Below are 26,083 nucleotides of genomic sequence, written 5' to 3' on the forward strand. Positions count from 1 at the left end.
CATATCACAAATCAGTCTCCCTGCGGCAACCTCTAGAGGGAGCTCAGTGCATAGAAGCTTATACAGCTATCATGGTCTGCAATGGAAGCTGTAATTGTCTCTTTGAACTGAGTTCCCCTGGTGACAGCTGGATGAAAACGCAGTACTTTCATATCAAGAACAAAAGTAGGAGTTCAGTGCAACACTCCTCTTCCCTCTGGTCTCCATAGCAGTCACATGGTCTGCCTCCATTGAAGGTATGCCACTGCAGACACACACAATTGCATAGGAATCACTTAACCTATTTTTAAAGCATGGGGGCGAAAACCAGATATAAACATAGGAAAATTATATAAATTTCATAGATATACTGTGTACATTTTAATTAGATTCAATTCCAGGACTCCAGTGCTATAAGGCCACAGTGCTACCCGTTGAGCCACCCTGCCACCATCCTCAATAGAGTTTAACAAGTACAATAGAGCAAGTTTAAGTTTATGTTAATGAGCGGTAACATCAAGCCAGCCATTATCTCCTGTTCATGGACAGCTCAGGTTCCAATATGATCACATGTTAATTGGTTTGCTTCATTTACAATGCTCTGTGTGCGTACCCAACTCGAGCCACTTTTTTAAACCATTATTGCTAAAATGTTGTAGCCAAAATTGATTTGTTATCTGCCTAGTCAATTTTGGTCAGCACAGTACTAATCAGTATGAATAGTTACTCCTTAGATAGCCATCAAAGGGATACTATTATAATATTAGTTAGGGAATGTTATAAATTTGTAATGATTATTGCCACAAACTAATAAGTCATAATTACAATATAACTAGTAGTAGAAGCAGTAATATCATGCATTTATAGTAGGATTGTGCAGTAATATACTGTATTTCCCATGTTTTGGGCTGGTTAGCCATGAATGATGATCACCTTTTGAGAAATTGCCAGGCAATCCCTGGTGAAAAAAAAATTCATCACTTTTGTATGTGCGTCTGCAGTCTCTGTGGAATCCTTAAGGGACATTTTGGAGCATGCCTCCTGCTATTTATTAGCCGTCAGTTTCTGTTTTCAATAATTATACATGCCTCAAGCCCTTTGTAGCTTGTGTTCTATATACTCTCTGTATCTTCCTAAGAAAGAATTGCAGTCTAAGCTATATAACAAATGATCAACAGGGATACTCATGTTCTTTCCATTTTTCAGTTATCTTATCACAAAGGTTTCCATAGAATTATTTAAAAAAACAAAAAACTTTGTGATGTGATGTTTGTGCTACTGCTCTTTCTGAATGTATTTATTATAGATGATAAAATCTTGAATTAGAAGGGTAAAAAATAACATCTCTAGAATACCTAAAGTACTGTAAAATAATGCCCTGCTCAGAGGTAATTCTTGTTAATCTTGGGTATATACCCTAAACAATGCTCCTACTATATATGATGAATATATGGCCCCAACATATATCATGCGAATGCATGTCATATAGTTGCATACTGCATGCCATAAAATTAATTGTGACAAAGTACAGCTCATTGTGTATGTTTTTTGTATATTAGGGAAAGCATACTCGACTACACTTTTCAAAACATATACAGGTGGATAGCACCAACAAATGGCAAGACATCAATCTTTTGTCAAATGTTGGACCAATTAAAAGCTATGGACACGAGCAACGTATATGCAGCACCATAGCCTGATTAATTAATCACGTATTAATTTGCGGTATTATTACGGTAATTTTCAAGTATTAATTAAGTATTGACATTTTAAGAGTATATGGAATTCCACTCAATAGTCATATATTTAGAAGTAAAACTAGTTACCTAATGAAATTTGTAAACATAACTTTATTATCAAAAAAATATCTTTTTTTCAATCATTTCCCTAGTGCCATAAAGCAATTTATACTGTACGTACAGTGGCATGCAAAAGTTTGGGCTCCCCTGGTCAAAATTACTGTTACTGTGAACAGTTAAGCAAGTAGAAAATGAAATGATCTCCAAAAGGCATAAAGCTAAAGGGCATCTGTCAGCAGATTTGTACCTGTTACATGTGCTCTTGGCTAGTGATGAGTGGCAGGGGTCATATTCGAATTCGTGATATTTCGCAAATATTTAGTAGAATATTCATTGTATTCTACATTCTTTTTTTTTTACTCGAAAATCAGCAAGGTAATGATCTCGTAATATACGAATATTACTCAATCAATACAGGCGTGTATAGTGCTATATATTGGTTTTTAGAATATTCATAATTTTTTCCAGCTGAACACATGATTCCTCTCTGCTTCTTGCTTGTGGGCCAATGACTCATTGGCCCACAAGCAAGAAGCAGGGAGGAATCATGTGTTCAGATGGAAAAAATGACGAATATTCAATATAATGAATATATAGCACTATATTCTAAATATTCGCAAATTCTCAAAGTGGCGATATTCAAGAGAAAAATTAGCTTTTCGAATATTCGTGCTCAACAGTACTCTTGGCAGCTGAAAGCATCAGTGTTGGTCCCATGTTCATATGTGCCAACAATGCTGCGAAAAATGAAGTTTTAATATATGCAAATGAACCTCTAGGAGCAATGGGCTCAGCTTCCTCTGCAATGGCAATGCTGCCATTGCTCCTACAGGCTCATTTGCATATATTAAAACATCACTTTTCTCAGCAATGCAGGCACATATGCCAAGCGAACATGCAGCAGGTCAGCCAGTTTCATAGGTACAAATCTGCTGACAGAAGCCATTTAAAGATGACACATTCCCTTTGTATTTTAAGGAAATATTTTCTATTTTTAAAATAACAAAAAAGGAAAAGAGCCTGAAGCAAAACTTTGGGCTCCATGCATGGTTAGTACCTAGGAGCACCTCCTTTGGCAAGTATCACAGTTTTTTAACGCTTTTTGTAGCCAGCAAAGAGTCTTTCAATTCTTGTTTGAGGGATTTTAATCCATTCTTTTTGCAAAGGTCTTCCAGTTCTGTGAGATTCCTGGGCCGTCTTGCATGACCTTTTTTGAGGTCTATCCACAGATTTTCAATGATGTTCAGACCTGAGGACTGTAAGGGCCATGGTAAAACCTTCATCTTGTGCCTTTTGAGGTAGTCCATTGTGGATTTTGAGGTGTGTTTAGGATCATTATCCATTTGTAGAAGCCATAATTTTTTCAAATTTGCATGTCTTTGTATCTTGGAAAGACGGCATTGTTAGGAGGCAATGCCAACAGGATTTCATGTTAGCACTTGGTTCATTGCAGATGTTGCAAGCACTAAACAAACATTTAGAGCATACACTATTTGAGCAGCCATTACTTTCCAGTGATGGCCACGCTACACAATATTCATAAGTCTGCTACAGAATATTACCCTTGCTACAACTCTATGGCATTATAGTTTTTTTTATTTTTTTATTTGAGTTTTTAGACAATGTGAATGATAGATTGTATCTCCCTGATCAGAAACGTTTGCTTTCAATAGCTGAATTTAACTTCAATGACCTTCAGACCAAAGAGGGATGTTGTTCTGTAATATCTATAGGTGTAAATACTATATGTTGTGTACACAATCTGTCCTTGTCTATAACAATAAGGTCATAAAGTTTAATCCTCTTTAATCTATAAGAAAAATATCTGTCATCGGGCAAAAGAGAAGCTTGTATAAAAATAAACTATAACCCTAAGTTCACACCTGAGCGTTTTACAGTGTGTTCCTACGCGCTGTAAAAGGCACAACAAGGAGAAACCAATGCTTCCCTATAGGAATGGTTCTCACCTGGGCGTTTTACAGCGCGTACGATCGCGCTGTAAAACGCCCGACGCTCAAACAAGTACTTGAGCTTCTTTGGGGCATTTTGTCGCGCGTTCCCGTACATAGACTTTAGGGAACGCGCGACAATGAGTGTTCGCTTGTCTCTGTATGCACGCTTGTAAACGCCCGTACAATCACGCATACAGAGCGCTCCTTTCAGAACGCTCAGGTGTGAACCCAGGGTAATTGTCTAAAACATGAGATTAAGCCTGTGATAATATACAGGCATAGGAAAATAACTACATGGATGTTTTATCTAGATAGATAAATAATTTATAGATAGATAGGATGGATAGGTAGAATACTTAGCAAAAAGATACTGTAATATTTGATACATAGATAATAAGGAATAATCTACAATGAAATACCCATCAAAATTCTTTACAGTCTTTTTTTTTATCTTGAAAAATCCAAATGTATAGAACTGAAGAAAAAATAAGTAGTTCAATGAAATGTGTGATATCACAATTTACTGTTTAATTAATTTGACTAAATTGTCAGCAAAATAATTTGTCTTTTGCATTTTCTATGTCTTTTATTAAACTCTTTATTTACCATTTTTTCTTCTCAGTTTGTTCACAGTTTTCCCGTGGCGTCTATGCCATCTTTGGGTTCTACGATCAAATGTCTATGAACACTCTTACATCATTTTGTGGTGCCCTTCATACGTCATTCATCACACCAAGCTTTCCAACAGACGCAGATGTACAGTTCGTCATCCAGATGAGACCGGCACTTAAAGGACCTATTCTGACTCTTCTCAATGATTACGATTGGCAGAGATTTGTGTATCTATATGATACTGAAAGAGGTAAGAAAAATCCATAACTGAGATGTTATATTTCAAGTCTGACATGTAGCCATACAGACAAGCATACCATGAAGACTTTAGTACAGATTGTATAATTCGTCTCATAGTTATGAATGGATTTCTCCGATTTGTATACTGCACAGTTTATAAAATAACAATTATGGGGTCAAAATTGTGTATTTTGTAAAAAACCAAAATGCCGTTGATTCTGGCATCTTATAAAGGTCAAGGCCTGAAAACAAGAGGTGAATTGTGAGCCATGAAGAAAATACATTTTGTTGGGGGAGAATTGGGAGCTCTCCATACTTTAGACTGTTGACCAGTCCAGCAGTACATGGCAGGTTTAGCTGACAATATTATAATATGTATAATTACTATGGATATCCCAGAAAAGATAAGTTCTGCATCAAAGGAACATATCCCCATGTGAATAGTTTCCTATTGACTCCTGTGAAACATCCAACGTTCACCAAAGGTCATTTTGTACAAAAGTTATCCATCATGGCCACAGATTACTCCAGTAAGAACTAAAGAGTTTCCATATGACTAAGAGCTATATTATTACAGGTCCCTAGCTGCAAACATACACATAGCTAGTGTGGCTTGTGGTGTGTATTTAGACATGTAGAAGGAGCGGTTTTAAAGATCAATCTGCTTGCACATACTGATAATCTGTATACTTCCCATTTAAGGGGTAGTGCAGGATTAGGAAAACATGTCTGCTTTTTTCCACAAACAGCACCACACTTGGTTGTGTCTGGTATCACCAATTCAGTTAATGGGTCTGACTTGCAATACTGTACAGAATCTTAGAACAAATATGTCACTGCTTTTTAGAAGAAAGCTTCATGTGTTTGTGGACAATCCCAGTAAAAATGGAAACATTCCAAGAATGTGGAATTGCAAATGACTCGTTCTTGAGAGTAGACATACGAGGACTATTTGGCGTAAATGAAGAATATGAGTTCTTATAGACAGGCAGGCTTATTATTTGACAGAACTTGCTTGCAAAGATGGTAATTTCCTATAATAAGAATATATTATGGCATAAATGTTTATACTCCTACACTAAATGGTTATTATAAACCCCACTGACTTCTAATATTAAACAATGTAAAAGTGTTATGAGGTCATTGAACCTTATACCTGTGTAATAACTCCTAAAGAAGAATTGATGTACATTAGGCAAAGGATAACTGTCTATGAGGGATTCAGAGTAAGCCTCTTGATACATTGCAAAGATTTTAGTTTGCTATCAGTGGGCCACCTGCCATAGCTTCACTCTTCAGGGCGACCAGGGGCGCTGCTCCACTCCATCGGTCTTCTGCAGATTTTTTAAAGAGAGCCCAGTTGCAGAGTATTCTGTCCTGGCTTCCATGGGAGTCTGTCGCTTGCTCTTTTCAGCAAGGTCCTTCCCCTTAGCTCACAGGGGGAGCGTGTGCTCACTGCTTCCAGCTCTTAAGGGGCCACCCTCACTCACACCAGCTTAAAGCTGGCCACTTTTAGGTACTTAAGACATCTTCCCCTATAGAACGATGCTTGAGCAATAGGCTTTCTAGCTTGCTATTTCCCTCCAAATGTATACTGTATTCATTTGTCTTCCTGTGTACCAATTGCAGCCTGATTCCTGGATTATGACCTTCCACTCCCTGACCTGACATGTGCCAGTCCTCCATATTGGCCTTGACTGCCTGCCTTGACCTCAGACAGTTTACCATATTACACATACTATCCCTGCCCTGACCCTGTCCCTGACTGTGATTTTGCCTTACCCCCTAGGGGTCAGCCGTCAACCACACAGAGACTACTACCTGAGGCCTGGTGGCTCCCCTGCAGTGAAGTCCAAATCCCTGTTATTGTTTATATGGTTCCTAAAGTCAATTCACTACACAAAGCCATCCAGTGTCTTAAAAATGTCCATCCACATGTCATGGATCTGAGTTACTCTGCCCTCCTACCATGTCTACAAGGACTAAGAGTCTTCATGGCCAACCTGAGTCCAAAGATGTCCTACTTGAGGCTTAACCTGTATATTTTATTGGTGAAGCAATATCATAGATGGATTGTTGGTACATACCTTAAGAGTCCCTGTTGCTGTTTACATAGTTGAGCATTAGTCCATGTAGCTTCATAACCAGAGGCTAACAGTGTTGTCTGTTCTTTTGAGCATCACATGTTCTATATGTTCTTCCTTTCAAGCTTTTTTTTTTTTTTTAAATAAGAGAGGTACAGTATGAGAGGTATTTTAGCATTTTCTTGTACAAGCACATATAACGAATTTTTATTTTGTGCTGACGTGAAAAATAACAAACATAAGTGATCTATTTTATGTTTGTAACGTGCCGGGGTTCCAGTGAACCCCCGAGACGTCAGACAAGGCAGGAGACGGGCAAAACAGGCTAAGGAATACGGAAACTGTAATGCAAGGAACAGAAGCACATGACAATGACAGACATGCCGCGGAGTACTGTACAGATCAGCGGGTGAAAACCCACTGTGCTACTGACTATATGTACCCAGACGGTGTGTGACTAAGCAGCTACCTGGACTTCACAAGGGCCCCTGATGGTGGGGATAGACTTTTCCATTAGGGTAGCTGACAGATGCCACTCCAGAGACACACCCATACAGTAGCAACTGGTCAGCAGGACCAAGAGATAACTACGAAGGTATCTATAGAAGTACAGGCATGAAACGAATTACAGGCATGACAGAAACCAGGAATAGACAGGACAGAGGACAGAAGCAGATTCCTGCACCACAAGCAGTGGGAGGTAAGCAGCCCCAGGCGGAGCTGCACACGGATGGCGATTCCCCCTCCGGGGAAGCCAGGGACCCACTTTCGCAGGCAGACAAAACAGACATGAACAGAAGCAGAGTAAACTGACACAAACAAGAACAGAAACAGGCATAACAGAAACAGATGCAGATACGCTCTGCTAAGTGATCAGACGCAGATACAGCTCTGCTAAGCTATGGAAAGATACAGATACAGACATGAACAGGCAAAAACATAACATAGAAACCAAATGGAAACATCAATGCAGAACAAGAATACCATACAGAAACATGGACAGACATGAACGACAGCAGGGACCCCAAGGGTCAATAGCAAGGGGCGTAACATCATAACTAGGCACAGAACAAACAAGACTGACCGACAGATCAAATAAAACAGAACTTACCCAGAACACACGGATACCAGGGAGAAATACCCACCCAACGAGTGCACCTGTGAGTAACACACCTACAGAGCAACTCAGGGGGATTAACCCTTACAGGTCAGGGAACCAGAACACAGCACAACGCTGCAGTTCGGCCATTTCCCATGGCAACCAGGAAACACAGAACAGAAGAGGATGCATGGATACAAACACAGACACAGTCAAAGGGGTACACATGTACACAGGCAGGTTCACACCAGATACCGCATGCCAGCATGCAGCCCCTAGCAACCAGCCTGCAGAGGATTTCGGCCTGCAGCCAGTATGCCAGGGCGCATGCAGCCAGCCTGCATGGCATCACAGGGCATGTTAAACCGCATCGTGACAATGTTAATAATGCTATTTATTGTAAAGATGCCTGATAATGTAAAAAAACACTCAGTATTCTGTTTTACTACTTGTACGCTGAGCTCTATTTCTTCTTCTGCTTTGTAAGATATCATTTACATAAACATTATGCTGCAATCAAACTTGTGACACTAAATGTTTGTTTTCTTAGAGAAAGAATGGACGTATAATGAATGCAGTCACATTAAATGTTCTCCATTGAATCAACAATTTTTTTCTTGACTTGCTTTCATTCCATTTTTTCAGCAATGTGTAAGCAATGAATGTACCTTGATAGATTCACTTTAGATGATCCATGTGTGCAAGCAGTAGGAGAGTCCATCAGTTGTAATTAGCTCTTCTGTTGGATACGTCAATGCATTCAGAATGTATTCATTTAGAAATAAATCTTTTCTGTAATCAGGGCTAGGTCTGGCTGGAATAATAAGTTGCTTTTCAATACTCCAAAGTTTGAATAAAATAAAATGAAGACTTGCTCGAATAGACGCATATATGCAATAATCCTGGGTTCCATCATGCCCTATATTAAATGGATTGTCTGGCCAGTAACGCTGTTTAAAATAAAATTTAAAAAGTTATATTCAGTTTTTCAGTCCTCGGCCTCCCCTTTTCTGTTCCTGTTTCAGTGCTTCCTGGTACAGGCAGTGATTGCCGGCGCACTCACATTTCCATGTTAAAAGAACCAAGAAATATTCCGGAAGGGAAGATCCTCATGGTATCATCTGATGGAAACACAAAGAAAACCACAGAAATAAGATAATAATGCACTTAGTAAAGTAGATGCAAGCATTATATATGGACAAAGTCCTCACTCTGATATGATAATATCTGAGACACTTAGTCAATATATTTTGATCAAAACACATCTAAGCCCGCCTACCAAGCGCCAAGGTGGTCTCAGGTCAGGCGGGTCCTACGCTAAACCTACCTAAGCCATTGGGCTTCTATGTTCAGGAGCGCAGACGCCGCACATATGGTGTGCTGCTCCTAGTCACCTCCATGTGCATCAAGCAGCCAATGGGAGGAGGAGCCAGCACACCTATATGTACCACCTAATCAAGGCGCTCTATTGGATAGGAAGGGCAAAGGTGCAGAGGAATGCTACTCCCAAGATAAAATAGGTGCTCATTCACACTTGAAGGTGCCACTCCCTCAAGCAAATACTACATAGACAAAAAAATAAAAAAATAACAGAAAAAACTAAGATAAAGACATCCTGCACGGTATGATATACAAATGTGGGGATGTCCCTGGCCATATTTGTAACGGTCACGTCCACACACTCACAGGGGGAGGGATAGTGACCACTGCGCTCCACCCTCACCCCTGGCCCTGCCTACTTGCCTCACGAGTCCTGATGACAGGGGACAACTGGACGACAGTCCCTAACTTAGGATACGTGCAGGGAAGACAGACAAGACAAAATACGGAACATGAACGGACCGGGTCAGAACCAAGAGAGCTACGCAGTACAAAGAGTTAAGCAAAGAATGGTCAGGAGAAGCCGGGGTCAAATACCAGGAGAGCAGAGAAGTACAAGAGGAGTCCTAAGAGAGTAGTCAGGTGGGAGCCGAGGTCAAAATACCAGGACGGATGCGCAGTACAGGAGGAGCAGGCAAAGGATCGTCAGGGAACGGAATCAGGTGAGTCTTCAGTAGTCCAACAAATAGCCAGGAACCTAGAAATTAACAGGCAACCTGTGATTAGCAGGCTGCCTGTATATATAGTGGGGAGTGAGGGTCATGTGACGTGGCCAGCGTCACATGACCGACAGACCAACCAGTTGAGCACCGAGTGATCAGCTCGGCGCTCAAGGCAGACATAGGAGCAGGGAGTCACCCAGCAGTAAAGCCGCCCTGGGAATGAGGTCAAACACAGATCCTCATTCCCAAAGCTAAGCAACAGGTCTGCGGGTAATGGGGGACCGAGTGCACCTTCGGAACCCCGTTACAATATTATTGGAGAAAACCCACAGAAATAAGATAATAATGCACTTAGTAAAGTAGATGCAAGCATTATATATGGACAAAGTCCTCACTCTGATATGATAATATCTGAGACACTTAGTCAATATATTTTGATCAAAACACATCTAAGCCCGCCTACCAAGTGCCAAGGTGGTCTCAGGTCAGGCGGGTCCTACGCTAAACCTACCTAAGCCATTGGGCTTCTATGTTCAGGAGCGCAGACGCCGCACATATGGTGTGCTGCTCCTAGTCACCTCCATGTGCATTAAGCAACCAATGGGAGGAGGAGCCAGCACACCTATATGTACCACCTAATAACGGCGCTCTATTGGATAGGAAGGGCAAAAGTGCAGAGGAATGCTACTCCCAAGATAAAATAAATGCGCATTCACATTTGAAGGTGCCACTCCCTCAAGCAAATACTACATAGACAAAAAAATCAGGTAACACAAAGAAGTCTGGAGGAGATTAGGTCAGGAAAACATAATACACAGAGCTAGGCAGATTTGTGGCTGTCCCACTAAGTGCAAACTGGATTTTTGCTATATTATGTCAAAGGAACATACTGAGTGATATTTTGTTATTCAGAAATGTACAAAAGGCAGCAGTAACTTAAGACATCATGACAGGGGTGTAGCTAAAGGCTCATTGGCCTTGGTGCAATAGTTCAGTTTGGGCCCCCCATCCCTCAGAGCTTTGTGGCCAGGGGCAGGGAAGCACATAGCCTTCGTACAGCCTGAGGCAAAAATTTAAACAGCACCCACTATGCCAAATTCTTGACCTAACCCCTTTCCTCCATCCAGAGGTGTAATTTGACCAGCATGCATTTTCTATAATACCAGTGTCTTCTTAAGTGGCACAAGGGTCTTTGGGCCCCTTCAGGCTCCTGGGCCTGGTAGCCACTGAACATACTATAGCTACACCCCTGCATCGTGATTATAAGAGATAATTCACAAGAAAAAATTGGGGGAGATTTCTCAACACTTGATCCCCTGTGCACCTGAGTGAGATGCCTCTGACAGAGCTGATGCTTCTTGATAAATTAGGTGCAGCTCTGCCACTCTTTGTACCAGAAACTCAAATCTATCTCAGCTAGGGGCTAAGACTTGCTCCTTTTTTTGCCACTTTGTTAAGCTCAAAAAGTCACACATTATCACACAAATATGCCGTGCACTATAATAATAACTTTTTTATGCCACAATAGTGGTGTAATACCTTTAATAAATTCCCCCACCCAATTTTAAATGGAGATTATCTTTCAGATCAAAACTTTAGATGAGAACCCAAATGGTGTGAAATCTGAAGAGGTTTCAGACCCCACAGCAATTTACCCAGGAATATGCCAGTAGGTTCTCATGACCGGAGGTAATTTGAATATCTGGCAAACAATTCTTAATTACATTGTAAGTGTGCCTTTGTGTGCCACCAGCTCTGGTGCATATTTAATGTCAACTCCATGTGGCTTAAATACTGAAGTAAATATATAATAAAGTCTTAGGGTTGCTCTACCTCCAAGTGGATGGTACCGGTGCTCGTATCGTGACTTTTTGCCCTCCCAGTCACTATAAATTTAAACAGCAGAGATACTTAATTGGATAGGCACTCGGACATTTAGAGTAATGCACCAAATAGGGTTTTATTCACAAAAAAATAACAGCCATCAATAAGAACAATTTAAAAATTATTAAATGTAATGCAAAAATTGTACTAATACATATAAAAATATAAAATAAAAAATATAAAATATAATATTGAGATGGATATATTCGTCCAGGTAGTCCATATACTCAATAAGAAAAACACCCTAATATAGAGATATTTTAATCCATTATTGCACTTTGATCCACTAGATAATCGATGGGATAAATCGAGGCAAACAGTTCATTTGGCACTTTGATCCACTAGGTTCTTGATTAAATAAATCGAGACAAACAGTTCATATGAACAGTTCTCCTTAATTGTGTTGTTTCGATTGATAGAACACTAACTTTCTCTCTCGAATTTTTAACTCTAGATTTTTATCATGCGAACTTTAAACAATCTAGTCAAACAAGCAGTATGCGTATATTCAATATGCGTATGTTCAATATCACACGATTTTATTTCAGAGGTACTCACTATTCAGTTGGTCTCTGCAAGGTAGATGTATATAGAGCGTTACCATACTAATCTCCAGTGTGGATCTTTTTCGCTTACCCCTCGCTTCCACCCTGTTTCGTTGAGTATCACCTCTATTTCAGTGTGAACGATTTTTTGAACAGAATTCGGCATCCCTCGTGTTGTCGACTCCTCCTCCAGTTGATCACGTGATGAAAATTGACCAACTGAGAGTCCCTTTTTCCCTGCTTGCCGGCTAAGCGGGGATTTCAAATTGTAGGTTGATGATTCTGTCTATTAAATCAGCTGATTATATGTTGTTTCTGTATCGTTTCTTCCAGCGCATATTAAGTGCAGATATCCCGAAGCCAAAGTTTCTGCATTACATTTTAATCATTTTAATCATTTTTAAATTGTTCTTATTGATTGCTGTTATATTTTTGCGAATAAAACCCTATTTGCTGCATTACTCTAAATGTCCGAGTGCGTATCCAATTAAGTATCTCTACTGAAGTAAATATGTCTACAAGTAATGGCTTCATAGACTTCAGAACCATAAAAATGCCGGATGACTATAATACAGAATAATACAGTCACATAACAAGAATGGCAACATGTAACATTCTACTTAAGTTCACCTATTCTATTTTGTCACAAACTTGGCAAATGTAGGTAAAAAAAATAACCTATTTTTTTTATTTAAATCATTTTTTATGTTAATATCTTATGTGAATCTCTTCACAGGTTAAAGAGCAAGTCTAGAAAGTCATAAAAGTCAGTTGGTTATATCCTGTCCATTGGGCCAATGGTCCATACACCTGCTGTAAAGCATATATCTAAATGTGACTATGTTCAGAAAATAGATTTTTTAAAATAAATTTACAATTAGAAAATAAACACAGACAAGAAAAAAGAATATGGTTCTCGGTCTGGTTAAAAAATAGGTGATATTTTACATTTAAGAACAATGCATTTATTTAAAATGTCTCATGCATACATTAACATCAAAGTCTGTCATGTAATAAATATGTATTTTCCAGGGACTCACAGGGGAGCCATGGTTCACTAAGAGCATTAAAGCTTGTTGGGAATAATAACGGCTAAATAGGGGTCAAGTTTTGATGTGGGTAATCTGGATTTAGTGAGTTCTAGGCCATGCTTTGATAGAATATAGTAGCTCACAGGAGGTGTAAAGCTGCCTAAATATGTCGTAATTTAATTCTGCACAAAGCTATAATGTGTGTGTGTGGATATACAGTATGCTAATATGGAAATGCCATTTATCATATTATACTGGTAGAAGTCTTAAAAGGATATCTCACAGTGAGCTTTACTAATTACAGTCAGGTCCATAAATATTGGGACATCAACACAATTCTAACATTTTTGGCTCTATACACCACCACAATGGATTTGAAATGAAACGAACAAGATGTGCTTTAACTGCAGACTGTCAGCTTTAATTTGAGGGTATTTACATCCAAATCAGGTGAACGGTGTAGGAATTACAACAGTTTGCATATGTGCCTCCCACTTGTTAGGGGACCAAAAGTAATGGGACATAATAATAATCATAAATCAAACTTTAACTTTTTAATACTTGGTTGCAAATCCTTTGCAGTCAATTATAGCCTGAAGTCTGGAATGCATAGACATCACCAGACGCTGGGTTTCATCCCTGGTGATGCTCTGCCAGGCCTCTACTGCAACTGTCTTCAGTTCCTGCCTGTTCTTGGGGCATTTTCCCTTCAGTTTTGTCTTCAGCAAGTGAAATGCATGCTCAATCGGATTCAGGTCAGGTGATTGACTTGGCCATTGCATAACATTCCACTTCTTTCCCTTAAAAAACTCTTTGGTTGCTTTTGCAGTATGCTTTTGGTCATTGTCCATCTGCACTGTGAAGTGCCGTCCAATGAGTTCTGAAGCATTTGGCTGAATATGAGCAGATAATATTGCCCGAAACACTTCAGAATTCATCCTGCTGCTTTTGTCAGCAGTCATATCTTCAATAAATACAAGAGAGCCAATTCCATTGGCAGCCATACATGCCCACACCATGACACTACCACCACCATGCTTCACTGATGAGGTGGTATGCTTAGGATCATGAGCAGTTCCTTTACTTCTCCATACTTTTCTCTTCCCATCACTCTGGTACAAGTTTATCTTGGTCTCACCTGTCCATAGGATGTTGTTCCAGGACTGTTAGGATGTTGATCCAGAACTGTGGAGGCTTTTTTAGATGTTGTTTGGCAAACTCTAATCTGGCTTTCCTGTTTTTGAGGCTCACCAATGGTTTACATCTTGTGGTGAACCCTCTGTATTCACTCTGGTGAAGTCTTCTCTTGATTGTTGACTTTGACACACATATACCTACCTCCTGGAGAGTGTTCTTGATCTGGCCAACTGTTGTGAAGGGTGTTTTCTTCACCAGGGAAAGAATTCTTTGGTCATCCACCACAGTTGTTTTCCGTGGTCTTCCGGGTCTTTTGGTGTTGCTGAGCTCACCAGTGCGTTCCTTCTTTTTAAGAATGTTCCAAACAGTTGTTTTTGGCCACGCCTTATGTTTTTGCTATCTCTCTGATGGGTTTGTTTTGTTTTTTTCAGCCTAATGATGGCTTGCTTCACTGATAGTGACAGTTCTTTGGATCTCATCTTGAGAGTTGACAGCAACAGATTCCAAATGCAAATAGCACACTCGAAATGAACTCTGGACCTTTTATCTGCTCAGTGTAATTGGGATAATGAGGGGATAACACACACCTGGCCATGGAACGGCTGAGAAGCCAATTGTCCCATTACTTTTGGTCCCTTAACAAGTGGGAGGCATATATGCAAACTGTTGTAATTCCTACACCGTTCACCTGATTTGGATGTAAATACCCTTAAATTAAAGCTGACAGTCTGCAGTTAAAGCACATCTTGTTCGTTTTATTTCAAATCCATTATGGTGGTGTATAGAGCCAAAAATGTTAGAATTGTGTTGATGTCCCAATATTTATGGACCTGACTGTATAATAATTGCATCCAGTAGATACTCAGACTCCAAAGTATTACAAACATGGGTCAGAAAAATGTACTTCTTAGTTCTATAGGGTCAGTAGGTCTTTGTCAGTAGGTCTGAGAAGAATCTTTGACTCAACAAAACCGCAGACACGTAGTCACAGATGACACAATAACATGATCTTTTTCAGAGCTTTTGACTGGCTAAGAGGAATCTTGTAAACTCACTATATGGATTTTCATAACTAGAACTTGCTTTATATCAACACTATTGTTTGGCACTTTGGGACAACTTATATTACAAACATCTCTTTAAAGGGGTTATGCTATGTTTTGAAGTTATCCCCTATGCATAGGATAGGGGATGACTAATTGATTGGTGGGTGTCTGACTGTTGGGGCTTCCATCAATCCCAGGAATAAGGATCCCATGTTCCCATCCTGATGGATCAGCAGGTTTAGCTGGTACAGTCAGGTACAGTGCTTGGCTATTTCCGAAGAAGCACGTGACCTACCACTCTTTCAGACTGGGGGAACAGACCCCCTTTCTCTAGATTGGTGGAGGTCCCAATGGTGAGACCTCCACCAATCAGTTAGTTATCACCTATTTTGTGAATAGGGGATAACTTCAAAACTTAGCACAACCCCTTTAAGCTTGCAAACCAACAAAATAAATATTAGGAAATGTTTCAACTACATTGAGGGTGGCTAGCTTTAGTAAGTAAAGGTCATAGCTCCTGCTCATTTTTATTTCTCAGCCAAACTTTTTGTCATGCTTAGATGTCTCCCAAATTATAAGAAATATGATCACAGACTCAGTGGCAAGCCAACATCTAAAACTGAGAATTCAACTCAGAGCAAAGTTTTTTTCTGTCCTTCCACTCATCCTGAAAGTATTTTTATTGGTTACAATTTGTAGGCTACATCTGAGCAGCAGTTACATACTCTTATTTTGTTTCATGTGCCACGTAGGGTTGAAGAGTTAGCTAAAATGTCATTCAGGGGTTGAGGTGAAGAACAGCAAGGAAGATCCAAGAATCTTCTTTTCTATATACATAATGCTACAAGTAAATAAATATTTGTCATGAGAAACTGGTGTTTTCTTTACCCAAAAACATGTTTTGATGATATTGAAGATCATTCGCAATGCATATTGTTGAGACCGCCCATCATAGATGTAGAATCTACCATGAAAATAAAGATTATTTTGGTAACCTACTATATTTTTATTACACCATCCATATTAGTTGTAAAAATAGGTACCGTAGTTCCAATTGATTAGTGGCTTGAAGATGATCAGGTTCATGTAAAAAGGCTACATGGTCTTATCTCGGTATGACTGTGGAATAAATTATTATATTATGACTTTATGTGTAGAACATACATATAGACAGTATCATTAATAATCCTGAACGAGATGTTTGAAATAAATACATTAACCATATAAATTAAAAATGTACAGGCTTAACAGTTAGCATGCATTTATTTTTGAAAATTATTTACAAATCTGGTTATTTTGCCTTTAAACCAAATATATGAATGAATGAAAATACTCTTTTCCATAATTTGTTAGCAAAATGACCTAGTTTTATCAAGAAGTATGCTTATTCTCCAGGGAGTGCCATAAAGAACATTTCTGCATCTAATATACGGTAAATATGCTTCATAAAACCAAATTTTGACTGAGGATTTCCCTTGATAAATATCAACCTGTGAACTTGATTGAACGTTGCAGTGTTTTGGTCTAGAATAAAGACTAAGTATTGCATACAATTTATTTATTATCTTTATCTTCAGTGCTCATATATCTCTCTCAAAACGCAGTTTTATGAAATTAAAACCGTCTATCCTCATTTTCATTCACAACATAAGGTGGGCTGGGAGTTCTGGAATATAAAAGTGGTACATTTTTAAGGAAGTTGCATTTTGTGCAAAAATGTGCAACTTTTTCCAATTTGATTCCATGCTCATTACCAGTGTTGAGCGAAGCAAAGCATTCAAAGTGGGATCCGGTCCAAAGTTTAGGAAAACTTTTATTTGAAACAATTCTGAATATTCTTTTTCACTTCGTGACAATTAATCAAGTTTTCCTAAAATGGCGGCTGCACTTGTTACAAAGCAAAACTAAGTGTAGAGGAGACAAGCCTGCGAATGCAATATCACCCCTAATGCTGTGCAGCCAGACAATCTGCCGAATCTGCAGACAGCCATAAAAAACCCTCATCCTGTTCGGTCTCTGCCATTGTCCTGTGAGCTGAGCATAGGAAGAGAATTGGCAAGCACTCATGCGCTATAGACAGTGTTACTGCTAAGTTTTAATAGGACAATACAATATTGAGAGGGAGAGTGCAGGGAGACTTATTCTGCATCAGTTTAATTTATTTCTACATTTACTTCTACATCAGCCGGAAACCAAGATATGTAATTCAATACCAATAAGGTGCCAACCAATACCATCCAGTCTGTACCCCTTAGGGGGTCAGGTCCTAGTGAGGATCATACTCATATTTTTCTGGCTTTACTTCTTCCAAATCATCCTTTAAATTCTCCATGTCCTAGAAAAGTCAGCAAGATGCAGAGAGAGGAGGAGCTGGATGTTCTCATCGATATTAGATGATATTGGGGAAAAATAAAGGAAAAGCAGAAGAAAGAATGGCTCCCACCTGTAGGGCAGGAGAACGCTGGGGTTGGAAAAGTGCATATGCCACAGCTGATTAATATTCTGTGTTTACTATTAAATAACCTGCAGGAGATGGCAGGCCAGTACAGCAATAATATCCATATTGCCAAATAAATTTTTTAAAAACTTTTGCTCATCTCTTCTCATTACTTTTGAAAAAAGTGACCAGGGTCATTCTCATTTTCAGGTGAATGTACCTAGAAGATGTGCTATATAAAAAGCCAGTTTTAAAGGGACTGTGCAGGGATTTTATATTGATAACCTATCCTCAGGATAGGTCATCAATATCTGATCCATGGGGTCCAACACTCAGCGCCCCTGTCGAGCAGCTGTTTGAACTGGAGGCAGCTCTCCATGCAAGCTCTGCTTCCTGTTAATTACACTGTCCATCATCTCGTGAGCCAGCGTAATTATGTACAAGTACTTGTTCCAGACACTTGCATAGAGCAAGTACTTATAATTAAACTTATGCCGTCATTCCATGGAAGCTGACACCTAGTGTAATGAAGAAGAAGCAGCACTCACATGGAGCACAGCCTCCTCTCCAAACAACTCTCGGTGGGAGTGCCTGGTATCAGACCAATGTAGATCAGATATTGATGTCCTGAGGATAAGTCATCAATTTAAACCCCCTGCACAACCCCTTTAATAAACTCTCATCACTATATCAAATTGTTATTCTGGCCCATGTTTGTTCATTTTTTTTTATTATTATTTTACATGACATCGTTTTTCAGAGCCTAACTCAGCTTCTGGAACTGCAAATAATCTCACCTTGTCTGAATACACCCTTAAGATGTGTCTCTGCTGTCTGTAAATGCAATTCAAATTTCTATTAATTATTACATTCTTATTCCTCAAAGGATGTCCACATACACCTCTGCTCAGATCATACACACATCGATAGATTTCCCATATTTAAAGTCTTCTTCCCTGAATATACCTCTCTACAGCAAGTCAACTAGCAGTCTCTTCATAGCTTTTAAACTCTTGCTTCATGACACCTGCTGTTCAATTAAACCCCTGTGGTCCACATTAATACCGAACTTACAATGGACTGCCTACTGTTTCTGTTTAGTCCCTTTTTAATTAAGTTGATTCGTTTCTCCAAATATTTTTTTCCCCATGTAAGCGGTTGCATACATTTTAAACATTGATATGTTCCTTTCACCATGGGAAAAAAGTGAAGAAAATTAGATCAAGCCCATTAATATGTAGCTGTTGAATTTCTTCCATCCTGTTCGTTTTCTTTGTTGTTTTTTCCCTGCATACATTGTATAATTGTGATGTATACATAAAAGGCTTGACAAGCAGCAGAAAGTTTACAGGTCTTCAGATCTTGAATCAAACAACTATGAGCAGAGAAAGGTACTTCATAAGAAAAACCTCTAGTATCCTATAGGTTATTTCTCACCAGGGATACACTGACCTACATATGCCTGAAATAGTTTTGAAATCAAAGCTAAACTGATAGATATAAAGTAGCTAGGGGATGGGGGCAGATGGTAATATATACATCTATTATAACTTTTAAAGCGGTTATCTAAGAGTATAAAGTGTCCCCCCCATGTGCCGTGCCCTCCACATGGAATATACTTACCCCACTCCCTGCACCGCTCCTGGTGCCCACACCGCCGCCGCTGCTTCTCTCAGTACACAGATGAAAATATCTGGTGTCGGGGGAGCAGCCAATGGCAGGCGGGGACAGGGACGAGCCTCCCTAGCATCATCCACGATGCTATGGAGGCTCGTCCCCGTCCTTGCCTGCCATTGGATGCTCCCCCCAGACAACGGATGTTTTCATCCATGTACGGGGAGAAGCAGCAGCGGCAGTGTGGGGACCAGGAGCGGCATAGGGAGCGGGGTAAGTATATTCCATGTGGGGGGCCTGGCACATGGGGGGGACACTTTATTCTCTCAGATAACCCCTTTAATCCCAGGAGTGATGTAAGAATACATTTTGATTGCCAGGGGCACCACTCCCAGAAGTGAATGCCAGCTGTAACAGTCTCCTGGTTGAATGCTTCATCCGTCATTCATCCATCACACAGCAGAGGGGACGGGTTGACTAGCGGTTCATACACTGAAGTACTGCAGCCTGTGAGCCCTCAACTGGTACACTTCTAGTGTACATGTAGGGTCAACACCCACGGCAATCAGAGTTAGTATTTACATCACTTCTTGGATTCAAAGCAGTGACAGAGATATGTATTACCTACTGTGCCTTACCCCTACCTGTATCTTTCAGAAGTTTTCTATCAAGAAACCTTCTGACAGACTCCATTTAAAGTAACGTAATAGGAAAAACTGGTACACTGTTGATACCTGGCACAGGTCCCTAAAAGGGCAGTGCATGACATAGGAGGTTTCCATTCAGTGTTTTTTGTCTCACCTACACAGATCCATGCCCTGGACGTTCTATATGCACATGGGGGCACATTTATTAAAACCGGTGTTTTAGACGTCAGTCTTAATAGTCTGAAGGCCCATAGCTGGCGGTGCTTCCGCCGGAGTTATGAAGAGGCGCCGGCCTCTCCATAACTTTGGCGCATCCAGCTTCCTTGCTGTCTTACATTTAGACCATTTTCTATGCCTAAAATAGGCGTACACCACGACCACAATTTTAGATCTGGCGTGAGTGGTGCTAAGTTGCAGATAGCGGCGCAACAAACCGTTCCGCTGCCAACTGCACCTGAAATGCGCCTAATTTAGGCATATTTCAGAATAGTGAATGACCCCCATAGTCCCTGCTTTCAATGTATTCCATGTGCTGTTGTGTATTACTTTTTTGTGGCACCATATATTGCAGGGTTTATTATCCTCTTTCAAGCATTGGTTCTAAGAGAGATTAGTTACATAATACAGTGTCTGACTGAGCATGCCACATTTTTATTTTCTATGGATACTGTCAAGGGTACTTTGAAGGTAGAGTAGGATGCAAAGAAGTCAATGGCTGCCCTATAGCATGGTTACACCAGTCAAGAAATGGTTCAAAGCCCTTAGGGTAATTAAAATAAAAACAAGCATGTGGGATAAGAAATAGATTTTTCTGATGACCAGTAGTGATCCTGGCTTCTTATATATTTGACAGATTCCTATCTATAGAAATTAGCATGCGTCCAGACTGAGTGAATTATTGTATGTTATATAGATCAAATATAGCATGTTTCATCTAAGCATGTCTAGGACAGAGAATAACCTCACTTTGTGCTCAGCTTTAACTTACCAGATCAAGATTTATATCTGAAAGAAAGAAATAACAGTAAAGAAAATCTGCAGCTTCCTTTAGTCCATATGCCATCTGCAAAATTCTGGGCTTGTGGCCAAAAAGAGTAACACCCAAAGCTATAAAGAATCACGATAATCGAGCACACCTAAACTCCTGGATGCTTCAGTGCATTGGCAGCATACTGCAACTCAATTCTTCTTCTGTCCAGTGATATTTGTGGAGATATGGTCAATTTTCATCTCATCATGTTCTAAGATAATGCAAATATCCAATTGCTTTACCAAAAATGCTGTATGCAGCTTTTATAGGAGTACAAATAGGAGAATGTGAGAATGTCCAATAGGAATATATCTCTACAGAATTTTGATGTTAGGGCCCATTTATAAATATCTTCTTTCCCTGAAATTACTGTACAAGAGGTAACAAAATGTCTCCTTTCCCTGCAGAAAGCTATTTCTATTAGCTGCTTTGCAGTGAACAAATGCTCACTATGCGGAGACCTGGCTTTGAGGAGTTTGACTGAGCACGTGTGACCAGCAGGACACAGCTTAGTAGAAGGACATGCACATTGCTATACACTTTCATCACCAGATGGCACCATACTATATAATGTGCTGCCAATTTGCCTTTTTGCAATGGTCATTAGGGGCCTTATTTTAGGCCACTAACCTTTTACTGCAGCCTATTCTGAGCCCTGCACAGGTCTGCCGTGCAGCAAAGAGCAGGAACTTGGTTCTCGTATGACAGCCAGGCTTCTGCTCTATTTTCTCAGATTGCAGAAGAGCTGATACCCGGCTGATGCTTAAATGGCTTCAGCGGGAGGAGGTCCCCTCTGTCATTCATCGGTCCTGCTGAGATTGAGATTGTAGGTGCTGATGTATGTACACGGCAACCAGGTTTCCCATGTATGCTCTGTGTATAGTCCCTATATTAGGCCGTGACAGAGGTGCAGCCTGACAGCTTGCCTGTCAGCATAATACACTGGACTACTTAGGTAGTACAGTGTACTATGGAAGCAATCAGAGGATCACAAGTCAAAGTCTCCTTGTGGGACTAATAACAGATTAGAAAATAGAAATGATTAAATAAAATTGCATTTAAAATATGTCCATGTTAAAACAAAACCCTTTTCCCAGTGAAAAAAATGTATTTCTATATAAAAAATAAAATCCCCTCCACATATTTTGTATCACTGCATCCATAACAACCCAAACTATACAATTACCATTATCTTTATCCTGGACGGTTAAGGTCGCAAAAAATAAAAATTCCAGAATTACTACTTTGCATATCCAATGTATTATATAACACCAAGTTATATCAATAAAAACAAATCATCTAGCAAAGAAAAGTAAACAAGTTATGGATCTTGGGGGAAATGCAGTAATGCAAAAATACTTTAGTATTTTTTTAATGTTTTTTTGTTCAAAAGTAGTCAAACGTAAAAAAAAAAAAACTATAGATATATAATTGGTATCACTGTAATCGTACTAATCCAGACAGTAAAGTTATTATGTAATTTATGAAGCAAATTGAACATAGAAAAATTTACAATGTAAAAATTCAAAAGCAGTTTTGCTGTTTTTTTCCATTCCTCCCCAGAAATCTATATATATAAAGAAGGATATATATATATATATAAAGAAGGACGTATGTGTGTATGTATGTTCCGCCATCACTCAAAAACACAACCATCGATTTCAACAAAACTTGGTATACACATCCCTTGCTACCGGGAAAGAAATCTTGTGGGGGGTCACAGTTCTCTAGCACATACCATTTCTGAGATATTTCCATATAATGGCACATCACATGACCTACATTAGCCAATAGAAGCCTGCAGGTCTTTCTCCTCATATCCCAACTGCAATACACACGGTCACATGTTCCTTATCAGCCTATAGAAGCTTGCAGGTCCTTAGTCTCCACATGCACACAGTTTTACACCAGGTTTCCATAACAACCCAGCCATTTTTCTTCACTGCTGCAGGTCAGCTTTAAAGGGGCGGGGCGCTGTGGATGATACTGTTAAGGAGTGTAGGGCTGTAGAGGTGACAGTTCAGGGGGCGGATAGGGTGACCATTCAGGACACTCTCAAAAGATTGACTTAAAAACACCGCCCCCAGGACCTGGTAAGCCACGCCCCCACCGACTCCGCAGCCGACAGGGATTGAAATAATTGAGGTAAAAATCTACTTCTGTCAGCTTCAGGGGTGGGAGGGACAGTGACTTTCTCCCTGCAGCTCATGCTCGGACAGCACAGTGCTGCTGTCTGAGAGTGAGCTGTTCAAAAAGACATCCCTGCGTGAGAAATTCCCAAAAATGCATTAGACAGTAGAAGCCTGGTTATATGACCCTTATCAGCCAATAGAAGCTCGCAGGCCCTTAGTCTCCACATACACACAGTTTTTCACCAGGTCTCCATAACAACCCAGCCATTTTTCTTCATTGCTGTAGGTTAGCTTTAACCCCTTAAGGACATAGGAAGTACCGGTACGCCCTATTTCCCGAGTCCTTAAGGACCAAGGACGTACCGGTACGTCCTAACTTTAAATAGGCATTCCGGCGCCCCAGGGGTTAATCTGAACAGGATGCCGGCTGAAATCATTCAGCCGGCATCCTGTTACAACGCCAGGGGGGGTCATGTGACCCCCCGTGTCGGCGATTGCAGCGAACCGCAGGTCAATTCAGACCTGCGGTTTGCTGCGCTTTTTGCAGTTTCTGATCCCCGCGATCAGAAACTTTAGAGTGCCTAAAATCAATATTTTTCACCCCCCCTGCACCCCTGCACGATTTGATGCCGGCGGGTGGTGCGGGGGGGTGTCGCAGGCGGTGGGGGCGTTGCGGGAGGTGCGGCAGGCGGGATCACGATCCCCCGCCCGCCTCCCTTGAATGATCGTTGGCTTCTAGTGGGTATACCAGGGTGCCAGCACATTGCTGGCACCCTGGTATAAACGGCTGACATCTGTGCAGATGTCAGCCGTTTAACCCTTTCCATACCGCGGTCTGTACGGACCGCTGTATGGAAAAAGTTAACTGTCATCGGTCAGGGAGCTCCCTCCCTCTCCATCGGGGGGCTGCTGTGCCTTTGCAGCCCCCCGATGGAGAGGGAGAGAGCCCCCCGACAGCCCCCCTCAGCCCTGTGCTTACCCTTCCCCGTCTGCGAAGTTGTGGCAGACGGGGAAGGTTCCCATGGCAACAGGACGCCTGCTCAGGTGTCCTGCTGTCCATGGTGCTGAACAGATCTATGCTAAAAGCATAGATCTGTTCAGTGTAAGTAAAATACAGTGCAGAGCCCTATATAGGGTTCTGTACTGTATTATACAGACATCAGACCCACTGGATCTTCAAGAACCAAGTGGGTCTGGGTCAAAAAAATGTAAAAAAAAGTGAAAAAAGTTAAGATAAAAAAAAAAAACATTTATCACTGAATAAAAAAAAATAAAAAAAAATAAACTACACATATTAGGTATTGCCACGTCCGTAACGACCTGATCTATAAAACGGTCATGTTACTTTCCCCGCATGGTGAACGCCATAAAAATAAAAAAATAAAAACTATGAGAAAATTGAAATTTTGCCCACCTTACTTCCCAAAAAAGGTAAATAAAGTGATCAAAAAAGTCGCATGTACGCCAAAATAGTACCAATCAAACCGTCATCTCATCCCGCAAAAAATGAGACCCTACTCAAGATAATCGCCCAAAAACTGAAAAAACTATGGCTCTTAGACTATGGAAACACTAAAACATGATTTTTTTTTGTTTCAAAAATGAAATCATTGTGTAAAACTTACATAAATAAAAATAAAGTATACATATTAGGTATCGCCGCGTCCGTATCAACCGGCTCTATAAAAATATCACATGACCTAACCCCTCAGGTGACCACCGTAAAAAAATTTTTTTTTAAACGGTGTAAAAAAAGCAATTTTTTGCCATCTTACGTCACAAAAAGTGTAATAGCAAGCGATCAAAAAGTCATATGCAGCCCAAAATAGAGCCAATCAAACCGTCATCTCATCCCGCAAAAAATGAGACCGTACTCAAGATAATCGCCCAAAAACTGAAAAAACTATGGCTCTTAGACTATGGAGACACTAAAACATTTTTTTGGTTTTAAAAATGAAGTTATTGTATAAAACTTACATAAATAAAAAAAATAGTATACATATTAGGTATCGCCGCGTCCGTGACAACCTGCTCTATAAAATTACCACATGATCTAACCTGTCAGATGAAAGTTGTAAATAACAAAAAAAAAAAGTGCCAAAAAAGCTATTTCTTGTTACCTTGCCACACAAAGTGTAATATAGATCAACCAAAAATCATATGTACCCTAAACTAGTATCAACAATACTGCCACCCTTTCCTGCCGTTTCTAAAATGGGGTCACTTTTTTGGAGTTTCTACTCTAGGGGTGCATCAGGGGGGCTTCAAATGGGACATGGTGTAAAAAAAAACAGTCCAGCAAAACCTGCCTTCCAAAAACCGTCTGGCATTCCTTTCCTTCTGCACCCTGCCGTGTGCCCGTACAGCGGTTTACGACCACATATGGGGTGTTTCTGTAAACTACAGAATCAGGGCCATAAATAATGAGTTTTGTTTGGCTGTTAACCCTTGCTTTGTAACTGGAAAAAAAATATTAAAATGGAAAATCTGCCAAAAATGTGAAATTTTGAAATTGTGTCTCTATTTTCCATTAAATCTTGTGCAACACCTAAAGGGTTAACAAAGTTTGTAAAATCTGTTTTGAATACCTTGAGGGGTGTAGTTTCTTAGATGGGGTCACTTTTATGGAGTTTCTACTCTAGGGGTGCATCAGGGGGGCTTCAAATGGGACATGGTGTCAAAAAAACAGTCCAGCAAAATCAGCCCTCCAAAAACCAAACGGCGCACCATTCACTCTACGCCCCGCTGTGTGGCCATACAGTAGTTTACGGCC

The 26,083-nt window shown here is 40.2% G+C and overlaps 1 protein-coding gene across 2 annotated transcripts in view; it reads left to right on the top strand.

Annotated features, from left to right (window-relative positions):
• GRIA3 (glutamate ionotropic receptor AMPA type subunit 3) overlaps positions 1-26,083 on the top strand; it is a 382,312-nt gene that overhangs the window by 101,420 nt on the left and 254,809 nt on the right. For both annotated transcript variants that reach the window (XM_040405082.1, XM_040405083.1), the window contains exon 3: positions 4,353-4,592. In XM_040405082.1, coding sequence (XP_040261016.1) covers positions 4,353-4,592 — 240 coding nt within the window. The remainder of the gene's footprint in view (positions 1-4,352; positions 4,593-26,083) is intronic.

Source organism: Bufo bufo, chromosome 8 (genome assembly GCF_905171765.1).
Source record: "Bufo bufo chromosome 8, aBufBuf1.1, whole genome shotgun sequence".
Classification (NCBI taxonomy): Eukaryota; Metazoa; Chordata; class Amphibia; order Anura; family Bufonidae; genus Bufo; species Bufo bufo.